The sequence below is a fragment of the Cervus elaphus genome, chromosome 29 (assembly GCF_910594005.1).
Source record: "Cervus elaphus chromosome 29, mCerEla1.1, whole genome shotgun sequence".
Lineage (NCBI taxonomy): Eukaryota > Metazoa > Chordata > Mammalia > Artiodactyla > Cervidae > Cervus > Cervus elaphus.
The window spans coordinates 1,649,920-1,672,946 of NC_057843.1; the positions used below are offsets into that span (position 1 = coordinate 1,649,920).

At 43.4% G+C, this 23,027-nt stretch overlaps 1 protein-coding gene across 1 annotated transcript in view; it reads left to right on the top strand.

The window, feature by feature from the left end:
* ANXA10 (annexin A10) overlaps positions 1–23,027 on the top strand; it is a 74,984-nt gene that overhangs the window by 47,329 nt on the left and 4,628 nt on the right. The window contains exons 4-10 of the mRNA XM_043891242.1: positions 5,743–5,856; positions 8,165–8,255; positions 9,229–9,308; positions 17,091–17,144; positions 17,232–17,325; positions 19,194–19,289; positions 19,797–19,855. Coding sequence (XP_043747177.1) covers positions 5,743–5,856; positions 8,165–8,255; positions 9,229–9,308; positions 17,091–17,144; positions 17,232–17,325; positions 19,194–19,289; positions 19,797–19,855 — 588 coding nt within the window. The remainder of the gene's footprint in view (positions 1–5,742; positions 5,857–8,164; positions 8,256–9,228; positions 9,309–17,090; positions 17,145–17,231; positions 17,326–19,193; positions 19,290–19,796; positions 19,856–23,027) is intronic.

The window sequence follows — 23,027 nt, forward strand, 5'->3', positions numbered from 1 at the left end:
GAGACTTCAGAGATCCAGGTCCGACCCCTGGGTCAGGAAGATCCCCTGGAGAAGGAAAGGGCAACCCCCTCCAGTATTCTTGCCTGGAAAATTCCAGGGACAGAGGAGACTGGCGGGCTACTGTCCGTAGGTCGCAAAGAGTCAGACATGACTGAAACAACACACACACGCACGCATATCATGTTAGAGTGAACTAGCGCTCTGGAGAAAAGATGAAGCCTGGTGATAAACAGAGTGCCGGGCCCGGGGCATATTGTAAACAGTGACAGCAGGCTCTGTGAAGGAGGCCGAGGCCACAGACAGCAAAGGAACGCGGAGGTGACAGGAATCCAAGCCGGGCCCTGAGGGAGAGGCCTGCAGACCCAGGAGCTGCAGGAAGCCCGCGGGGTGGAGCGGGTGGGGAGCAGGGATAGCAGCGGCGGGAGGTGAGGGCAGGGATGTGACCACCGCGGGCCCATCGAGGCCCTGGAGACCGTCACATAAAACACCCGCATGTTTGCTATATTCTGAGCTGAGCTGCACAAAAGTAGCTGTAAATCATCCTGCAGTTTGGAGTGGGGAAGGGCCTTTCTGCGGAGAAGTGACTAGCTGATGTGCACGTTCCAGGGTCACCTGTCAGTGTGCTGGGAGGGCAAACGGAAGGGCAGGAGGGGGCGCTCTGGAGGCCTGGGCACTGACCGCAGGAGCGATGACCAGGAGAGGCCGGCTGCCGCGGTAACGGGGCATGAAATTGTCAGCGTTGGATGCATCCGTAAGTTAGAGGCCATGGAATTACTGACAACTGGATACTGTGAAGCCTGCGAGAAACCCAAGGGAACAAAGCAATGAGGTGGAGAGAAAGGAGGGGAGAGGACACAGCTAGTACCCGCCACTTTAACCTACAGCAAATCACCTAATATTTTGGGGGAAAAGAGACATTTTGAGTGCCTCATACCAGCCAGAAAACATGTTAAGGACTTCACCTGCGCAGACATTGTCCAGTAAGGTCAACGCTGAGGTGGGAGCTGTCCTCGCTGGACAGACCGGACGGGCACACAGGGGAGCCACCCACCTCACAGCTGATGCTCGGCCCGGACTGAACCCAGGCCACCTCCCGCCCGGGCGCCACCGGCAGTCTTTCTCCCCGAAGTGCTCCAGCTTCCTTGAGGTCCCTTATCAAATGCGCGTGCTAGAGCCATGCGCACACACGCACCCGTGCACCCCGCGCTCAGGCGCGCAGCTCCCCAGGCCATCTAGCGGCCGCGCGAGCCCCACCGGGCAGTGGAACCGACGCAGGTGTTCAGGGTCAGAGCCCACAGCGATCACAGGGGAAGTATGGGGAAGATGCTGTTACGAATTTTCGGGAGAGATAGGGACCCCAGACGTGACTGAAGATCAAATGGAGGATTCTGCCATGTCCAAGCCATTGCCTGTATGTTTTACGTTTAATCAGTAAATTCAGGGCTTTCTCCTCCCACGTCATTCCTTCATTCTCCAACTTGTTACAGGTTCGTTTATACAGGGTATACACCATAAACGCTGCACATCTGACCACTCAGCACTCGGCCAGATTTGGGAACATTTGTGACAAGGCCGTTTCTTGTTGTTTAGTCGCTCAGTCATCTCTGACTCTTTTTAGCCCATGGGCTGTAGCCCGCCAGGTGCCTCTGTCCATGGGCTTTCCCAGGCAAGAAGACTGGAGTGGGTTGTCATTTCCTTCTCCAGGGGCATTTTCTCGACCCAGGAATCAACCCCACCTCTCCTGCATTGCCAGGAAGATTCTGTACCGCTGAGCCACCTGGGAAGCCTGAAAAAGACTTTGCAGGGGTGGGGGCGGTGGGGATTAAATTCATGTGATATGGTCATTCATCTAGTGTAATAAACTCAAGGGAGGGGCTGCAGTGGCAGAGAAACAATCAGCTGCCCTCGGGGCGGAGGAAGGCTTGCAAAGAGTTGCTGATTCTACCCTTTCCATCTGCCAACCGTTAAACCTTCGAGGCACGGCACTGGATTTAATTTTCTTTTAATTGGGGTATTAGGAGAATATTAGTTGCATAAATTGAGAAGTCTTCTTTCACCTTCTGCTTTCTACACAATATTGTGTAGACTTGATTTTACTTCTACATTAAAATGTGTCGTGGATTTTATGAAGTGACTCCGCTTGGGTCTAGAGATAAAAGAGGGTGGATTACTTGTGAATCCAGTTTTGTTTTGTTTTGTTAATATAAGGAAATTTAGATTGAGTTCAAAATTTTCCTTGACTCTATTTTGGTAATTTGTAGCTGTCAACAAATTTATACTTTTCAACTAAATTTTAAAATATAGTAGTGTATCTTTACGTTTTTCTCCAGATATATGCCCAGGAGTGGGGTCGCAGGGTCACATGGTAGTTGTATGTTTAGTTTTCTGAGGCGCTTCCATGCTGTTCTCCAAAGAGGCTGCAGCAATTCCTATTCCCAGCAGGAGTGCAGAAGGGCTCCCTTGCCCCCACACCCCCTCCAGCAAACTGAGCCTGGCTCCGTGACACAGCCACAGGCGGTCTCTGGGGACCAGCGGCCAGGGCACAGGAATGACCTACAGGTGCTGAGTGCAGCCTCTCCAGCAGGTATTATCTTAGGCTTTATGATGCTGGTGTAATTCAAAAAGACACGTGCACCCCAGTGTTCACAGCAGCACTGTTCACGATAGCCAGGACACTGAAGCAGCCCAGATGTCCATGGACAAAGCAATGTGTAAAGAAGATGTGGTGTGTATATGTGGTTTGTATATGGAATATTGCTCAGCCATAAACAACAAGGAAATAATGCCACTTGCAGCAACATAGAGAGACCCAGAGAACATTATGCTTAGTGAAACAAGTCAGATAGAGAAAGACAGACACTGCATGATATCACTCATATGTAGAATCTGAAATATGACACAAATGAACTTATCTACAAAGCAGAAACAGACTCACACGCACAGAGAACAGACTTGTGGTTGCCAAGAGTAAATGCAGGGGAGGGAAGGATAAATTAGCAGGATGGATTAACATATATGCATCACTATATATAAAATAGGTAAACAACAAGGACCTACTGTGTAGCACAGGGAAATTTAGTCAATATTTTGTAATAACCTCAGAGATAGATTATGAAAAAGAACATATAAACATATTATATATATATATATATATGTATATCTGAATCACCTGAAACTAACTCAACATTATAAATAAATTATATTTCAACTAAAAATATATATAGTGATATAACTCTGTTCATAATATTCTCTTTTTTCCTTTAATATCTATAGTATTTGTGTATGTTACTCTTACATTGCCAATATTTTTGCATTTTCTTTTTTCTTGTCAGTCTAATTAGCATTTTATTAACATTCAGCAAATTAGGTTTCGATTTCATTGACAGTTTTAGTATTTATTAATTTTCTATTTCATTTAATTATGATCTTATTCTCATTTCCTACATTTTTTAAAATTTAAACTATATGAATATATATTTCATACATGTGTAATACAGTTACGTTAATCTATCACAGTCTGCATTCCATCCTGTCATTTCCTCCCTTGTTATATTGGATTTAATGTATTCTTCTCTTTCTAGTTTTCTTGAGGTGGAAGATTAGGTCATTGACTGCCTGTTTCCCTTCTAATATAAATATTTAAAGCTCAAATGGATGTTCAATCACTGTCTCAGCTGCATGTCACGAATTTTGACATGTTACATTTTCAGGTTCATTAAATAACGCATCTGGGATTCCCCAGATACATGTTCACTATTAGTTTGCGGTTGATTTTGCTGCGGCGGGAGAACACACTCACCGAGAGACAGTCATGAGCCATGCTAAAGGAAGCGTGTCACGCTTGTCATGCAAGGTCCTCGCATAGGAAGGGTGCCCACAGGCACCTAGACGCGGGGAGATGTCAGGGATTAGCCACATGACTGTGGAGGCGGACAGGCCAAAATCCACAGGGCAGGCCAGCCGAGACTCAGGCAAACTGGAGGCTCAGAGCAGGTAGGAGCCTGCTGTCAAGGACCGGCTGCCGGCAGAACTCTTGAGGGGAAGTCTTCAGCTGCCTGAAGAAGCCTCGCCCATATTGTGGAGGGCAATCCACTTAACTGGAAGTCGACTGATTTAAATGTTAATCATCTAAAAAAGTAAATCATCTAAAAACACCTTCACAGAAACATCTAGAACAATGTTAATGGCCCAGAGAAAGTGAATAAAGTTAACTATCAGAAGCAACTTCTGAACGCCCATGCCAAAGCAACTTCTTCCTTGTCTGACTGTCTCGCGTCCCTGAATTTTTAGAACCCTCTTAAACTACTGTTTAGGATCTTATGATGTGAAAAATGACTATCAGAGCCTTCCAAAGCATTAGCTCGCATTTTCACTTACATTATGTCTGGGATGTTTATGGATGCGGGTCCTCTTGAAAATAGACTGTGTGTTGTTTTTCTCCAGCTCTCACCATCTTGTCTGAGAAAAAGCAGAAATAAAAACCCACTGAGTCCACTGCTGTCTTTCCTTCAAAACGATGTGCTGAGCTCACGTGGGCAGGAGAACAGTCTTCACAAGCTCACGTGTTCACGATGGCTTTATCATTGCTTTTGCCTGCCTCCTGACAGCACACAGAACTGTTCGTTACAGAAATTAGAAACAATTGATGGCAAAAGACAAGGGAATTGACTGGAATACCAGCTCCGTGAGGAGGTGATCTTCTAAGTCTTATATATACTCCAAGACCAGCCACAACTCCAGACATTAAACAAACTGCCTTGACCTGAGCAACAATTCAATAGATTCTCTGTGTTGCCAATTACCCACCTTGTGGGTGATGCTTTTCTTTGCTCAAAAAGAAACACAGGAAATATAATGCCAGATTATACCAAATAAAATGAAAATTATGACCATTTTGTTTTTTACTGTAACAAAGCTTATTGTGCCTTATTGAATTATCTTATTGAATCATCACATAACTAAACTGTTGCATATTTTAACATATAACTGAATATATATTGTACATTTTAACAAGAAATGGTACATTTAAAAAATCTTTCAGATATCTTTGTAACCCTAGAAAACATAAATTGTGCATATTTTATGTTTTTAAACATCTACTCTATATGAGTAAAATGAGAACTCAATTAAAACCATCAGTTTCATGCCTTTATGCCTGTATTTCAAGGGCAAAAATCTAGCATGCTTGTTTTTCTTTTTCAGGTGACTATTTGAAGAAAGTTCCAAGACTGCTTACTTAACTTATTTACACAAGCTTTTTGGCAACAGTATAACCAGAAACTTTTTACTAAAAGACACTGCTTTAATGGTAAAACAAAATGAATGTTTTCTTTAAGGACTAATATTTCATTAATTCCACACAAAACTATTATACTCACTACTGAAATGTTTTCAGTTTCAACTTTTATTTATTTTAAGCTTTTCAGATTTTAACTTTTATTTATGAGCTCAGAAGAGGAGTTGTGTTGGGATTAAAGAAGGATCATGGCTCTGTGTTTGTGTAACTAGAATATCCATACAGATGACATCTGGAGTGGAGATATGACCACATCACTCATTTTCAAACCCTCAAGTCCATCATCTCATGTAACCCACGTACACACATGTGAACCCAAACCAAACTAGCTATTATGTGAAGGGGCAAGGAGAGGGGAATCCTGCTAGAAGACTTTCTGCAATTATCCCATTTTCCCCACAAACTTGGGAAGTGGTGTAATGCAAGTATTTGCTTTCCCTGCACAGGACCTGGTTGGGGACTTGAAGGAGAAGCTTTCCAATCACTTCAAGGACGTCATGGTCGGCCTCATGTACCCCCCACCCTCGTATGATGCCCACGAGCTGTGGCATGCCATGAAGGTACAGCGGGTCACCCTGTGATACTGCCACATGCGATCAGGGAGGGAGGGGGCATGTCAGCAAAGAAGAAACGAGAGAAACACTTGGGGAGAGGGGGTTGTCATGAAAGTGGTGGGGGGGGGCCTCCATAGTCCAGCAGCAGGATCACTTGACTCTTCTTTTGAGCAAACTCAGACCCATGACCTGGCCCCATGCAGAGCTGCCAAGAGGAAAGAGGAAATGAGCTTCTTTTGGGGCTGTTTGCTTTTATCTCTTCCCCAGTATGGCTTTCGGCTTCCCTGATGGCTCAGGGGTAAAGAATTCACCTGCCAATGAAGCAGGCACATGTTCGATTTCTGGATCAGGAAGAACTCCTGGAGGAGGGCATGGCAACCCACTCCAGTCTTCTTGCCTGGAGAATCCCATGGACAGAGGAGCCTGGCGGGCTATAGTCCATGGGATCACAAAAAGTAGGACACAACTTAGCGACTAAACAGCAGCATCAGTCCGTTTGTCTTCCTATGTTAAGTGGAAATGTTAGCATTCTTGTGAATCTCTTTAAACTATTGTATACATTGGGCTCATAAAGTAATGAGTCAGTAATGCTGAGGCAGAGGCAAAACATAGATGACATCTGTATTTTTGTGACCCTAAATTAGCCCTTTACCAAAACTACTGCTCAAATGTAGCAAAATCTTGCTTCTAAAGGATCAGAACAATTCTTTCTTACAGGCAAGTCATGAGAGAAACTGACTGCAGATTTGTCAGAGGTTTGTTGGCTAGGGAAGGGGGACAGATGACTTTTCACATCTTTCCAGATCTTTCCGAATGCTAAACGAGACACCTATAGAGATGCTGCAATCACTCCAGGGGGATGCCTGCCAATGACCTGATTTCCCCCATCTGGGAACAACACGAAAAGGGAGAGGGAGAAAATTAGGGAACCTGGGTCATGGCCATCATATTCACAAATCAGCATTGTTGTTTGTTTTAGTCGCTAACTCATGTCCAACTCTTTGTGACCCCATGGACTGTAGCCCTCCAGGCTCCTCTGTCCACGTGATTTCCCAGGCAAGAATGCTGGAATGGGTTGCTATTTCCTTCTCCAAGGGATCTTCCCAACCCAGGGACCAAACCAGCATCTCCTACTTGGCAGGTGGTTTCTTTTTTTTTTCTTCATTTAATTTTATTAGTTGGAGGCTAATTACTTTACAGTATTGTAGTGGTTTTTGCCATACATTGACATGAATCAGCCATGGATTTACATGTGTTCCCCATCCCAATCCCCCCTCCCGCCTCCCTTTCCATCCCATCCCTCTGGGTCTTCCCAGTGCACCAGCCCTGAGCACTTGTCTCATGCATCCAACCTGGGCTGGTGATCTGTTTCACCCTTGATAGTATACTTGTTTCAATGCTGTTCTCTCTGAACATCCCACCCTCACCTTCTCCCACAGAGTCCCAAAGTCTGTACTGTACATCTGTGTCTCTTTTTCTGTTTTGCATATAGGGTTATCGTCACCATCTTTTTAAATTCCATATATATGTGTTAGTATGCTGTATTGGTCTTTATCTTTCTGGCTTACTTCACTCTGTATGATGGGCTCCGGCAGGTGGTTTCTTTACCGCTAAGCCACCAGGGAAGACCGGGAGATCAGCACAGGCCTTATATAAAATATGAATTTCAACTAACGTCTTTTTAAGGGTTGCATATGTCAGTCTGTACCTCTTGCAAAATGATGTAACTAAAAACCTAAGGAGAAAGTCCTATGTTGATGTTTAGATGAAACTGTTATATTTTTTCAGTGTCTCATAAAATAGTATGGATTTCTGAAGCTCTCTGAAAAAGGTGTGTTGTCTTTCAAATCACCATCAGGGAGGAATATCCTATGACTGGAAAAGGCTGCAGAGAGTACACAGTCCAAATATTCAGGCAAATGGTACAAAACTCCACACCTGGGGAGAGGTGGGGTGAGGTCTCTGCACCATCCTTGGGGAATTAGGGACCCAGAATCAAGTACCAGTTTGCCCAAGAATTGACATTCTAGTAGCAAAGAGAAGGAGTGTCATGAGTGCTGTTTAAACGTCTTTTCCCACATGATTTAGAGATGCCCGTGCTGTTCTGTTTTACGAAGGAACTCATTTCAGATGATACCATCTTCTTGAGTACCACGCACCTAGTCGATACCAAAGCCAGACCGAAGCAGGCCCGTCTTGACCCTGAGCACACGCCCGCCCTCAGCTCCTCCCGGAGCACCAGGGCGGCATCCATTCACTACAGGGCTACTCCCCGTGGAGGTGCCTTCATGTGTCTCTTGCTCTGTCCTTCCAGGGAGCAGGCACTGATGAGAACTGCCTCATTGACATATTGGCTTCGAGAACAGACAGAGAAATTTTCCAGATGCGAGAAGCCTACTATTTGCGTAAGGAAATACACATTTTTACATATGTTTTATACACGTTATAAACTTCATATTTTTCAAATAACAGGAAAAATACTCCAGTTTATGTATTTTAAAGAATTATCTAAGACACTCACATGTGAGATAGCACTCACTCAAGACTAATGAATTGTCTAAGTAGAGTTGGTGATTAGGGCACTAAAAACAAAGTGATCCCAAGATAATTGAGTGAAGCAAAGTTTCCAGGAAAGTAATGATGAGTTTCTACGAGGTGGACCTTAGTTTAGGACTGTGAGCACTCAGGTCAGCGGCTCAGGGAGGACCTTGTCTCTCACCCCGGAGGGACAGTTATGAAGACAGAGCAAAGCAAAGTGTAACGATCACTCAGTGAGTTCTACAAATACAGGCAACAACTTCACTTTTCATAAACCTCAGAATCACTGAATCCACCTCAGAATCTGATTTTTATGCATTTTAAAAGCTGAAAGGTTAACTACTTTCATATTCAAAAAAGCTTCAAGACCTTAAATTCCATTGCATCATGTATCATGTGACAATGATTATGAACAAAATGTTCCAGACAGTCAGCTCCATTTCACTCAGACAAAAACAAGGCTCTCCCGGGGGAGAGAATTAAGACCCTTCACTGAAAATATTAAGACGAGACAAAAACTTGGGGGACCGCTGGGCCAGGCGGTTGTCTAAGGAGAGAGAAGATAGTCCTGAATTTTAAGGGTTACAGAATGTGAAATGATTCTCAATGTTGGTTTTCAATTTTGGAATAGAGATAGTATTTTTATAAGAAAGCAGACTTGGGCCTGTGTTATCGTTGGGGTCAGTTTGGTTGGGTGGACTGTTCATGGGCCTCATGTGAGTAGAAGGTGGTAGAAGACCAAGAAATGTCACCCTTGTGGGAGCAGCGCTGACCTCTGCAAACACAGGGATGTGCAGTTCCGTCGTGACTAACCCTTCCATGTGGGTGTGCCCTCCCCAGAATACAGCCGCGACCTGCAGGAGGACATCTACTCAGAGACCTCAGGACACTTCAGAGACATGCTCGTGAGCTTGGTCCAGGTAGGAGATTCCTAGATTTGCTCCACTTTGCACTACTGAAAAATAGATATGTTTCATTTTCGAAAAATAGGACAGGAAACTCCAGTAATAACAGTTATTGAATGCCAGTAAATTCAAGGCACTACAATGGAAACTTGGGTTGAATATAGAGACAAACAAGCATGAATAAGACACTATCTCTGTCCTCAAAACAATCTACTCTAAGTAAAATGATCATAGTTATAGATAAATGCATAGTTGATTAAATATTATGAGGGAGTTAACAGACTGACAATATTACAGTTACAATTAGTAAATGTGCACACCATCTAAGGCATCAGGAGCCCAGGATCCACCCATCTGGTGAACAGTCAGAACCACCAGATGAAATACAAGAAACTGGGATCCAGGAGCCTCCCACATGACGTAAGAGATTCTGGCTTATTGAAAACAAAAACTAGTTTTCCCTCCTTAGTACAAGTGTTAATCATTCAGTCGTGTCTGACTCTTTGCGACCCGTGGACTATATATAGCCCACAGGTGCCTCTGTCCATGGAATTAACCAGGCAAGAATACTGCAGTGAATTTTCATTTCCCTCTCCAGGGGATCTTTCCGACTCAGGGATCAAACCTGTGTCTCCTGCATTGCAGGGGGATTCTTTACCATCTGAGGCACCAGGGAGCCCTCCTTACCAGCTCTTTATGTCGGTAATTCCATCTTCTGTTTGAGTTTGTATTGACCGAATTGTTCAGACACAGCCTCAGTGTCTGATGACACGGCGAAGGAAGCCAGGGGCTTGAATTTGATCAAGCAAAGTTGCCCCCGTCCCTCTGTGTCATCAGTCAGATTGCTGACCGGCCACCTTCCAGCAGGGAGCAGTGGGTGGAGTTCCTGATGTTCCAGCCCAGGTTATAGAACTTACCAAATGAAAGAGAACAAGGGGGCATCAGGTCAGGGAAGAGCGCAGAAAATCTCCTGCCCATTCTGGAAAATAGTGACAGTGTTGCTTGCTCAGTCATGTCCAACTCTTTTGCAACCCATGGACTGTAGCCTACCAGGCTCCTCTGTCCATGGGATTCTCCAGGAAAAAACACCGAAGTGGGTTGCCATTTCCTCCTCCAGGGGGTCTTCCTACCCAGGTATCAAAACTGTGTCTCCCACACTGCAGGCATATCCCTCGCTGTCTGAGCCACCAGGAAATTCCACGGTAGACAGACCCATAGCCGTACACTAATTTCTCTTCTGAAACTTCAGGTTCAAATCTTTACCTTGGGAAATTTCTTTTTTTTTAATTCTACAAAACTTTGTTTTTAAAAAATGGGCAGCTTTGTGTAGCACTTTGCATGAGAAAGGTAAAACTTAAGAATTATTTCTACCCTGGCTAGAACTAGTCTGTGCATAGAAAAGAGTTAAAATGAGAAAACAACTATTGATAGTGATTTTTTTCCTTTAAAACACTAATGGCAGTGTGCAAATTTAAATAACTACTTTATTTTCCTTCTTAATCTTCAAATTTTGTCATCTTTCTCATCCAGGGTAGCTTCACATGTCCAATGAAATGTGTGTTTATTGTGATTAAAAGCTTCATGGTACTTCACAATATTTGGTATCATTTAGTTAAAAAATTAATAAATACATCAGCCCGATTGTAACACCAACTGAGAATTCCATTCATTGCCAAGCACCAAGAATTTTAATTTGTTAAACTTTTTTTTTGTGCCCAAGGAATAAAGAAGCCCAAAAGGAAAGGTTTCTGAGGAAGCCAAGTACTAGCTGCTCCAATGGAGGAGAGATTGGTGATGGGCTGGTTGGCTTTTTTCAAATTGTTCAACTGAAAAAAAAAAAAAAATGGCAGAACTAAGCAAATCCATTGACCTTACAATTAAAGTAAAACTTTCCATTTGTAAAAACAAAATCAAATATTGTTTTAAGTGGATTTGCACAGCATGGCTGTGTACCTCACAAAACTGCCCATATAATCCATCAAGTCCTATTCTGAGGATTCTACTCTCTGGGATGATAGCATCAATACAGAACACAGAGCTTGGCTTTACATTGCCCAACAGGAGGCTTCTGTGTAAGCCGCTGTGGAAATAATAAATAATAATAAGCAGCTCAGTTGTGTCTGACTCTTTACTGGAGTGGGTAGCCTTTCCCTTCTCCAGCGGATCTTCCCAACTCAGGGATTGAATCCAGATCTCCCGCATTGCAGGCAGATTCTTTACCAGCTGAGCCACCAGGGAAACCCAAGAACACTGGAGTGGGTAGCCTATCCCTTCTCCAGTGGATCTTTCTGCCCCAGGAATTGAACCAGGGTCTCCTGCATTGCAGGTGGATTCTTTACTAACTAAGCTATAAGCCTATTTAAATTTGTGACAGAAGTTGAGTCATTATATGAAACAAGTTTTTAATAATCATTATTAATATTAAAAATAATCTCACTTGGCAAAGCGTCAATTGAATATTTTCTAACTTATAAATGTTGTAAGATTAGCTACAAGATTCTCTCAACTTAGAAGGGTCATCATTTCTTGGCTTTCTAGGACTAACACTCCATAATGTAAATTAAAACGACAGTTTCCAGTCAGAAATTCATATTGGCGTTAGTACTGCCCCAACAGAGTAAAGACAACAGTCCTGTTATAAATCCACAAGTTGCATCTTAATAGCAAACATTTCTTTATTTTCTTAGTATCCAAACAAATGTATTTCCATTTATTAAAGAAAAATAAAAGTAGGATAAAAATGCTTTTCATGAGGACTGTTTTGTATCCACTGGGGCTGTATCCCAGTCCAGACTCTCCTTCCAAGCCTGGCTTCTTTTCTCTCTGGTCCACAGTTGGTCCCGAGCACTCCCCACAGTTACAAGGCCCCTGTTTTGTAAATAAGCTTATTTGTACCATTTTTTAGATTCCACATATAAGTGATATCATGCGATATTTGTCCTTCTCTGACTTAACTTCACTCAGAATGACAATTTCTAGTCCCATCCATGTTGCTGCAAATGGTGTTACTTCATTCTTTTTATGGCTGAGTAATATTCCATCGTGTGTACGCACCACATCTTCTTTATCCATTCATCTGTTGACGGACATTTAGGCTGTTTCCAGGTCCTGGCTCTTGTGACTAGTGCTGCAGTGAACATTAGGGTGCATGTATCTTTTTGATATGTATATAACTGAATCACTTTGTATACACCTGAAATTAACACAACATTATAAATCAACTAAACACCAACAACAAAAAATTTAAGGCAAAAAAACAAAGATAACTGCTGGCCTGCATCTCAGAATCAGCTCCCCAGGGAAGCGTGCTGACGGCACCTCCTCCCTGGAAGCTCAGACAGGCCCTGTGGCTGGACGGACACCTCACGTCTGCTGAGTAACAGCCTAGCCCGAAAACAGGGTAGCACAGTTGTAAGTGGGATTGTTTCCACCCCTGCCTGATTCCTCTCCACTTCTGTTTCTATTTGGTGATATTCCAGTGATCAAGTGCTCTGCCTCTCAGAATCTCTGCCTTTCTTCAAAGGCTGAGCTACAAACCACCTAAAAGTAGCTGATATCCAAGGATGAGGATTGCAGTGGATTTTTATAAAGCAAACGCTCTGTATTTCAGGAAAAACACACAGTTCTGAAAATTAAACATGAGAGAAAATAAGTCACAAAGGGAAAAAAATCAGTGCACAATATTTTTCCTTGGCAAAACTGCAGTTCCTTTTTCCTGAAATTAAACAATAATGCTTTATTTTTTATAGATTATACATGTATATGCAATAATATTATCTGTATAGACATATATATTTTGAAATAACACACAATTTATTTTATCACTGGCTTTCACCTGATTTTGATTATGACTTCACAGGATAAAGTATTACTTCTGAAGTTCAATTTCTAGAGTTGGAACTTTAGTGTGTGTGTGTGTGTTTAACCTTAAAATAGCTTTTCAGAGCATTAAAATTGCCCTTTCAACATAGAATATAAAATATGAGGAGAGTTCTACATTTTATAAGAAGCCAAGGAAAATTAATAATATGTACTTAAATATTATATATTTAGGAGGTTTCACAGTGTATTTCCCTTAAACTGTAAAACACACCTTATGGGTATAATACAGATTTTACAGAAGTTACTTAACTCGCAATTGAAACTGGATGTAAGAAATTTACAAAAGACATGGTAGAATACCCTTTATGAATAGTCTTATTCAAGATCAGGAGTCCTGTGCAATGCTTAGTAAAATGTATAATTTCTCATAAATTTTTAAATATTTTGAAATTTGACCACTACTCTGATTTCTACATTAATGACTCATTTTGGAACTCCTAGTTTAGGATTGGAATCAGTAAACTTAGAGGACTGGAAAAATATGAAAAGTGAGTTAGGGAACTGAAGAAGTCCAGCATGTCCGCTGACCACGATCTCTGGTACACCCCATGCCACAGAATCAGTCCCGATATCTCACAGAAAGGAAATGGAATTGGTCCTACAGGTTTGTGAAACTGAGAGTTGCTAATAATGGAGACAGCTGAAACAATCAGCCAACTGAGGGTGCTGTCACAGGACCAAGACCGTTCTCTCCCCCAGTTGGGATCCTTGTTCTCTCTGCCCCAAGCTCTCTCTACAGATAGATGATAGATAGACAAATAGATACATCAGGTAGATTCCTTACATAGATGATGATCGATGATAAATGATAGATAGAAGATAGACTCATGCTCAAACTCATGTCCATTGAGTTGGTGATGCCATCCAGCCATCTCATCCTCTGTCATCCCCTTATTCCTCCTGCCTTCAATCTTTCCCAGCATCAGAATCTTTTCCAGTGAGTGAGATCTTCATATCAGGTGACAAAAGTATTGGAGCTTCAGCTTCAGCATCAGTCCTTCCAATGAATCAGTTCAGTTGTTCAGTTCAGTCACTCAGTCGTGTCTGACTCTTTGCAACTCCATGGACTGCAGCACTCCAGGCCTCCCTGCCCATCACCAACTCCCAGAATTTACTCAAACTCATGTCCACTGAGTCCGTGATGCCATCCAACCATCTCATCCTCTGTCGTCCCCTTCTCCTCCCACCTTCAATCTTTCCCAGCATCAGGGTCTTTTTCAATGAGTCAGTTCTTCGTATCAGGTGGCCAAAGTATTGGAGTTTCAGCTTCAGCATCAGTCCTTCCAGTGAATATTCAGGACTGATTTCCTTTAGAATTGACTGGTTTGATCTCCTTGTAGTCCAAGGAACTCTCAAGAGTCTTCTCCAACACCACAGTTCAAAAGCATCAGTTCTTCAGCCCTCAGCCTTGTTTATGGGCCAACTCTCACATGCATACATGACTACTGGAAAAACCATACCTTTGACTCTATGGACCTTTGTCAGTGAAGTAACGTCTCAGCTTTTTAATATGCTATCTAGGTTTGCCATAGCTTTTCCTCCAAGAAGGAAGCATCTTTTAATTTCTTGGCTACAGTCACCAACTGCAGTGATTTTGGAGCCCCCGGGACCATCTGCAGCCACTGTGCTTGTTCCCGACACTTCTGGCTAGACTTGAACCCCGTTAATTTCTTCCTGTCACGTGTTTATTCTATTCCTAACCCAAATACCTGTTTATGCCATTTCTCTGGCATTTGCATCACCTAACAGGCTACTGTCTTAACCTAGGGCTTTTTATGTGACCAAATCTGCTTGATGGGAAAAGCTACATCACACGTTAGCTGATTTTCTTAATCTACCTGTCTGCTTAAAGTGCTTTTGGCAATTAATTGCACAAAGAAGTACACATATGGGCCCCATTTCAAGTTAAATGTCCAAAATTCTTACCTCTCAAAAAAATATCAGATGCACAGAACTGCAGAAAATTCTTAAATATTTCTCACAACTTAGTTACATCGTGTGATTGGAAATCACTAAAAACACTTCAGTGATCCAGAAAATCTTCCCATCTCTACTAACTGATGTTTAACTTCTGTGACATCGAAGGTATTTCTTTATCTTTCTTTCCTTTGTGCAGTATTGATTCCATGAGTATTCATCAAAAGCCTTCAGTATGCCAAGCATGACTGGGAATTATCAAAAGAGGCAAAGACCCCAGTCTTAAGAAGCTTGCAATGTAGAGGGGAGATTCAGACAGAAGAAAGCTAATAAATTGGTGCATTTCCCAGCATGTTAGCTGATGAAGAATAGAGCAGGGGAGGGGATGGTGGGTCAGTTAAGACATGCCATAGCTGTCAGAGCAAATTCCACTGAGACGATGAGCCTCAGCTGGTTAATGGAGAGCCCTCTCTCCGTTTCAGTTTGGTCAGAAGCAGGTAACCTCTCCTGATGGTCTGGCCTCACCTTTGCTCTCACTGAAGAATCCCGTCATGTCCAGCTGTGTCCCCTACACGGTTCCAGCCTCTGCGGCCTGCCTCGTGGCCCTGGGCTGCTGGAGGGGTCTGCCTGCCATGGCCACAAGCCGCTCCACCTGTCAGGCTCCCCCGTGTGCTTCTGAGCCAGCAGTCAGGGTTCTCCATCAGGAGCGGTGAGACACTTGGGGTCCTTCACGGGACTCCCGGATGGAGATGACGCAGAGAGGTGTCTTCCCCTGCCCTGTCCCATGTCACTGAGTTCATTTGCAGAGTCCGAAAAACAGTAAGAGCAAAAGACAGAGTACTCAGTATTTCTGCAAAGTTCAAAAAGCGTGTTTCCTTCAGATCTCCCACAGGAAGCGTGACATAAACTGGGGTATCACATGTCTCTCCCACCTGTCTTTCTTCTGTGTCCTCATGACCTTCAGGGACCAGAGGACCTTGCGCTGGTGAGCCCTACTTCCATCCTGTTCGAAATGCCCTCTCAGGTCAGCTTGGCCATGTCTGTTCTTTCCTTATATGATGAAGAGGCAGGAGTAAAACAAAGTACAAAATGCTCTCTTCTCACTGCACGAAATCTGGATTTCATGGTTATTTTCCTGCTGCCTATGTGTGATGTTCCGAGTCAGAGGTCCAGTATTAACTCATGCTTTCTTTGTGTGTTTTTCTCCTACAACATTAAATCCTGTCTCTACCAGCTGGCCAGGCAGCAGACGCTGTTTGGAGGGAGGAGAAGATACTGCACAGAGGGTTGGCAAAGTGAAAAGCTCATCAACTCCTTCGAAAGATTACCTCGGCTGCAAAGAAAAAACGAAAAGTGCCCACATTTTTTAACAGACCAGCATTTTATAAAGTATCCAAGAAATGTAGACTAATTCTAACTAGTGACAGCACTTTCATAGGCATCTCCACTGTATTTGGTGGTTCAAAGGCTTGTCACCCAGTTATCCTACGTTCAAGAGGGAGTGATATATGTATACATGTGGCTGGTTCACTCTGCTTTACAGCAGAGACTAACACATCATTGTAAAGCAACTATTGCTGTTGTTCAGTTGCTATGTCATGTCCAGCTCTTTGCAACCCCATGGACTGTAGCATACCAGGGTCCCCTGTCCTTCACCATCTCCCAGAGTTTGCTCAAACCCATGTCCATTGAGTCGGTGATGCCATCCAACCATCTCATCCTCTGCTGCCCCTTTCTCCTCCTGACCTGAATCTTTCCCAGCATTGGGGTCTTTTCCAGAGTCGGCTCTTCACATTAGGTGGCCAAAATATTGGAGCTTCATAGACGGATGACAGTGGAGAGTTCTGACAAAATGTGGTCCCCTGGAGGAGGGAATGGCAAAGCACTCCAGGGTTCTTGCTGTAAGAACCCCATGAACATAAACAGTATGAAAAATCAACCATGCTCCGATTTAAAAACAAAGAACACTTACAAGGGAAACCTGTGCTTGCTTCCCAGGGAACCAGGGAGGAAGGATACGCGGACCCAGCCACGGCCACTCAAGACGCGATGGTAACTAGACCAGTGCCCAGGGCAGCTGTGGCGCCGTTGTCGGGAAGCCCGGGGCTGCGGTGCTATTGGGCGGCCTGGGTGTTTCAGGTGCTGTGGCAGGCGTGCCAGCAGAGGACAGGGGAGCACAAGACGCTTCTGCAAGTGATGCTGTGTAACAAGAGCTGCCAGCAGCTGGGCCTGGGTAATGTCCTCCTTTATAGCTCCTCTCCGACCATGCAGTAAGAAGCAAGCAGGTGACTGCGGGGAAGGGGGTGTTACAAACAGAGGAAAGCCAGGCCTCTCAAGGCACCTATTTTAGATTACGTTTGTGCAGACACGCCTCATCTATTAACACTGCTCAGGAAGGAAGTTTCTGTAGAATTTTATTCTGCCAGTAACTGAATTATAGCAGTTCATGGGGTCACAAAGAGTCGGACACGACTTAGCGACTGAACAGCAACAACCTTTCAGTACTAAACCTTTGAAAGCCATCTCTGGTTTTGCTGAAGAACCTACATATATTACCTGTGTCCGGTTCAATGTGTCACACGTTGTCTTAAACAGAATATGCTGAACACAGGTTAATAAGTCTGGAAGGAGCCAAGGTCATTGTGACTAATGTGATTCACACGAAGCTGCCTTATTGGTTTTAAAGGTGCTTTCTTTGGCTTTCCCCAAGCTGCTGTGTACTTTTCTATTTCTACTATTTTTTAACTGTTTCTTTTTTTTTTTTTTGGCTGCACCACGTGGCATGAGGGATCTTACTACCTTGACCAGGGATCAAACCCGCATCCCATGCAGTGGAAACTGGAGTCCTAGCCACTGGACCACCAGGGAAGTCCCTGTTTCTCTTATTTTTTTTTCAGTTCAGTTCAGTTCAGTCACTCAGTCATGTCTGACTCTGCGACTCCATGAACCTCAGCACACCAGGCCTCCCTGTCCATCACCAACTCCCAGAGTCCACCCAAACCCATGTCCATCGAGTCGATGATGCCGTCCAGCCATCTCATCCTCTTTTGTCCCCTTCTCCTCCTGCTCTCAATCTTTCCCAGCATCAGGGTCCTTTCCAATGAGTCAACTCTTTGCATCAGGTGGCCAAAGTATTGGAGTTTCAGTTTCAGCATCAGTCCTTCCAATGAACACCCAGGACTGATTTCCTTTAGGATGGACTGGTTGAATCTCCTTGCAGTCCAAGGGACTCTCAAGAGTCTTCTCCAACACCACAGTTCAAAAGCATCAATTCGTCAGCACTCAGCTTTCTTTATAGTGCAACTCTCACATCCATACATGACTACTGGAAAAACCATAGCCTTGACGAGATGGACCTTTGTTGGTAAAATAATGTCTCTGCTTTTTAATATGCTGTCTAGGTTGGCCATAACTTTCCTTCCAAGGAGTAAGCGTCTTTTAATTTCATGGCTGCAATCACCATCTGCAGTGATTTTGGAGCCCAAAAAATAAAGTCAGCCACTGTTTCCACTGTTTCCCCATCTATTTCCCATGAAGTGAAGGGACTGGATGCTATGATCTTAGTTTTCTGAATGTTGAGCTTTAAGCCAACTTTTTCACTCTCCTCTTTCACTTTCATCAAGAGACTTTTCAGTTCCTCTTCACTTTCTGCCATAAGGGTGGTGTCATCTGCGTATCTGAGGTTATTGAAACTTCTCCCGGCAATCTTGATTCCAGCTTGTGCTTCCTCCAGCCCAGCGTTTCTCATGATGTACTCTGCATAGAAGTTAAATAAGCAGGGTGACAATATACAGCCTTGATGTACTCCTTTTCCTATTTGGAACCAGTAGGTTGTTCCATGTCCAGTTCTAACTATTGCTTCCTGACCTGCATACAAGTTTCTCAAGAGGCAGGTCAGGCAGTATTTTTTTTACAATACTTTTTCTGTTTTGTTTTTCCTACTATCCATAACACACAGAAGTCTATAATAATTTAAAAGGTGGCCCCCTCCAACCCAACACTTATTTGCAGATGCCTTCCTGGGTATAACCAGTCGAATCAATACCTACATTTTAAATTTATAATATTCATAAAAATCTCTTTTGAATCAATTTGTTAAAGTTTTCCAGGAATTTCAGAATATTTCTGGGCAAGACATAGTAGACGCCATTAATGAGTGTTACGAGGGATACTTCCGAGAGCTGCTAGTAGCTATTGGTGAGTAATCATCTACTTGATGCATCAGTGCCGATTAGCTCTGACTGACATAAAGATGCATTCAGTTGAATTAAACTGATGGAGTTAGTTTCCCCTGAATTTAATTATTTAGACATTTCTCTGCATTCTCTGTAGAGAAAAAAATTCATCAGCTCCTGATACAGTGGCAAGCTGATGTCTTTCATGAGCCTACACTCTTCCTAAGAGCTGTCAGTATTCACAGTAGGAAACCTTGACTTCTCAGGTCATTGGGGTCTCACATCTTTAAATTCATTGTATACATGCTAATTTCCTTCCCTTGTAAAGAGGTTATGGTTTTACCACTATTTGAAATGTTGACATTGTAATATAGTGTACAATGAGGGATCCCACAGAGAACTCACAAAATATCACTTTTCTAGGATTATAACTGGAAACAAAAATTATTCTCGTTTCCCAAATTTTGAAAAAAAAAAAACATGTACTGTTACTCTCAAACTTTCTTCTTTTCTCTCTGGTTTTTCCTAGTTCTCTGTGTTCGAGACAAACCAGCCTATTTTGCTTATAGACTGTATACTGCAATCCATGTAAGTATACCCACATATTTTTAATATTTTTCCAGAAGTCATGTATACTTTCCCAAAGGACTAGTTTTACTTCAATCATTTAAGTATTGATTCTCATTTTTGAATTTGTATGCAAATATATTCCCTTCAAAGTAGATATGCTCAAGTGAAAAGTTATTACACACCAAAATGAGACCCATCAAGTAAAAATAATGCTCTGCTTTCTATATCAAATGGAGGTGTCTTAGAAGTATTTCTTAGCGCCTTTTCCCCCAGGAGGTGTGCTTCAGCATTTTTATTAGCATCTGAACAAACTGAAAGACCAAATGCTTTCACAGCTTCCAAAGACGCCACCCAGCCCCGCCACCTCATACTCAGGCAATCACACGGCATATGGAGTCAAGAAGACAATGTCAAAGCACTACACACTTTCAGTAAGAAGTGACTGTTTCTCAACATAGTGGTTTTTTAAGCCACTTAAAAGGCAACAGCCGGACAACAGTACACTCTAAAGCTGTATTTGTAATTAAGTACAAACGTCTTTACTTTCAGGTGATAGTCAACTGCACACCCTTTGGTGCATCCATGTTCAAAGAAACAAATGCTTACATGCCTGAGACGACGCATACAGCATCCACAACATGCACGAAACACTGAGAAACTGATAAGGTCTGATGCCAATCGTTATACACATCACAGCCCGGAAAACTCAATGGAAATCATTTTAAAAATTCAGTAGTAGAGTAATTTTAATAGAGTGTTTTATCCTCCAAGTGATTTTTAGAGACCAGCTTCTTAGAGGTAGCCAGAAAGCATGGATAACATGCTAATCATCAAGAATAATTTATTTACTTATACTTATGTACGTATTTTTTATTATGTACAAGAACCTCTATATCCTTGGAACATAAGAGGAAGATTGATGCTCACAGTCCCCTGCTTCTTTGTTATTCTATTTCCAAGAAGAAAACCTGATTGGATTAAATATCTGTCTAAAAGTGTATTGGGCAAGGCTATTGAGTGACTTGAGAAAGGAATGTCTGTCTGCTGTCACCCTGTTTGTTTAACCTATACGCTGAGCACATCATGACAAATGCTGGGCTGGATGAAGCACAAGCTGGAATCAAGACAGGCAGGAGAAACATCAACCACCTCAGATATGCAGATAATACCACTCTGATGGGAGAAAGTGAAGCAGAACTAAACAGCCTCTGGACGAGGGTTAAGGGGGAGAGTGAAAAGAGCTGGCTTAAGACTAAGTATTAAAAAAAACTAAGATCATGGCATCCGGCCCCATTACTGCATGGGAAAAGGTGGAAGTAGTGACAGATTTCCTCTTCTTGGTCTCTAAAATCACTGCGGATGGTGATTGCAGCCATGAAATCAGAAGACGATTGCTTCTTGGCAAGAAAGCTATGACAAGCCTAGACAGTGTATTGGAAAGCAGAGACATTACTTTGCTGACGAAGGTCCATATATTCAAGGCTACAGCCTTCCCAGTGGTCACATACGATTGTGAGAGCTGGACCATAAAGAAGGCAGAACGCCAAAGAATTGATGCCTTCAAACTGAGGTGCTGGAGAAGAGTCTCGAGAGCCCCTTGGACAGCAAGGAGATCAAACCAGTCAATCTTAAGAGAAATCAACCCGAATACTCTTTGCAAGGACTGATGCTGAAGCTCCCGTATTTTGGTAATTTGATGCAAACCAGATGGCTCACTGGAAAAGACCCTGATGCTGGGAAAGACTGAAGGCAGAAGGAGAAGAGGGCATCAGAGGATGAGATGGCTGGATGACATCACTGACTCAGTGGACATGAATTTGGGCAAGTTCCAGAAGATAATGAGGGACAGGGAGGACTGGCATGCTGCAGTCCATGGGATCACAAAGAGTCAGCTGAACAACTGGGCAACTGAAGAATTGGGTGACTGGATTTACCCTGTGACTCAGCAGTAAAGAATCTGCCTGCCACGACGGAGCCAAAGGAGATGTAGATTCAATCACTGGGTCAGGAAGATCCCCTGGAGGAGGGCAGGGCAATCCACTCCAGTATTCTTGCTGGGAAAATCCCAGGAACAGAGGAGCCTGGCGGGCTCCAGTCCATAGATTTGCAAGGAGTCAGACACGACTAAAGAGCTTAGCATGTACTTTGGATGACTTCAACTCTTCTTTCTCCAACAAGAGTAAAGGTTTGCTTGTGAGTGACCTTGGGAAGATAATCCAATTACTGATTCCAATTATGCGCCAAGTGAGAGCCCCCAATAATAAATAAAAACTACTTTGCTGAGGTGTGTCAGTGCAAAAAGGAAAGTGTGTGTACTCACAGTCACGGGTATAGAGGAGAGGCCTGTGTTCCAGCAGTCAGAGATCTCATGCACAGGACTATGTCAAGTCAGGACTGTGTCAACACAGGACCCTCCAGTGTCAAGTTCAGGTGAAAGCTGTTTTCACCAGCCCTCACTAAAGAAAGCATCTCTGATTTTCTCCAATGCACTCTAATCACACAACTTAAATACAGAAACTTGGTTAATCATTCGTTTTCACCACTTCATCTTACGGCAAAGTTTGTTAGTAGTGCATGCGCGTGCATGCCTGCTCAGATGCGTCCAACTGTTTTCGACCCCCAGGCTCCTCTGTCTGTGCAATTCTCCAAGCAAGAATACTAGAGTGAGTTGCCATGCCCTCCTCCAGGGAATCTTCCCAACCCAGGGATCAAACCCATGGTTGCTGAATTGGCAGACAGATCACTGAAAAAAATGAAAGTTGCTCAGTCGTATCCGATTCTCTGTGACCCCATGGACTATATAGTTCATGGAATTCTCCAGGCCAGAATACTGGAGTGGGTAGCTGTTCCCTTCTCCAGAAGATCTCCCCAACCCAGGGATCAAGCCCAGGTCTACTGCATTGCAGGCAGCTTCTTTACCAGCTGAGCCACCGGGGAAACCCAAGAATACTGGAGCCTATACATAAAACTGGATCTTCCCTGAGTCAGCTCAGACATAAAGGATCTACCTGCAATGCAGGAGACCTGGGTTTGATCCCTGGGTCGGAAAGATCCTCTGGAGAAGGGAATGGCAATCCACTCCAGTATTCTTGCCTGGAGAATCCCATGGACAGAGGAGCCTGGTGGGCCACAGGCCATGGGGTCGCAAAGAGTCAGACACGACTGAGTGATTAACACCACTACTACTATA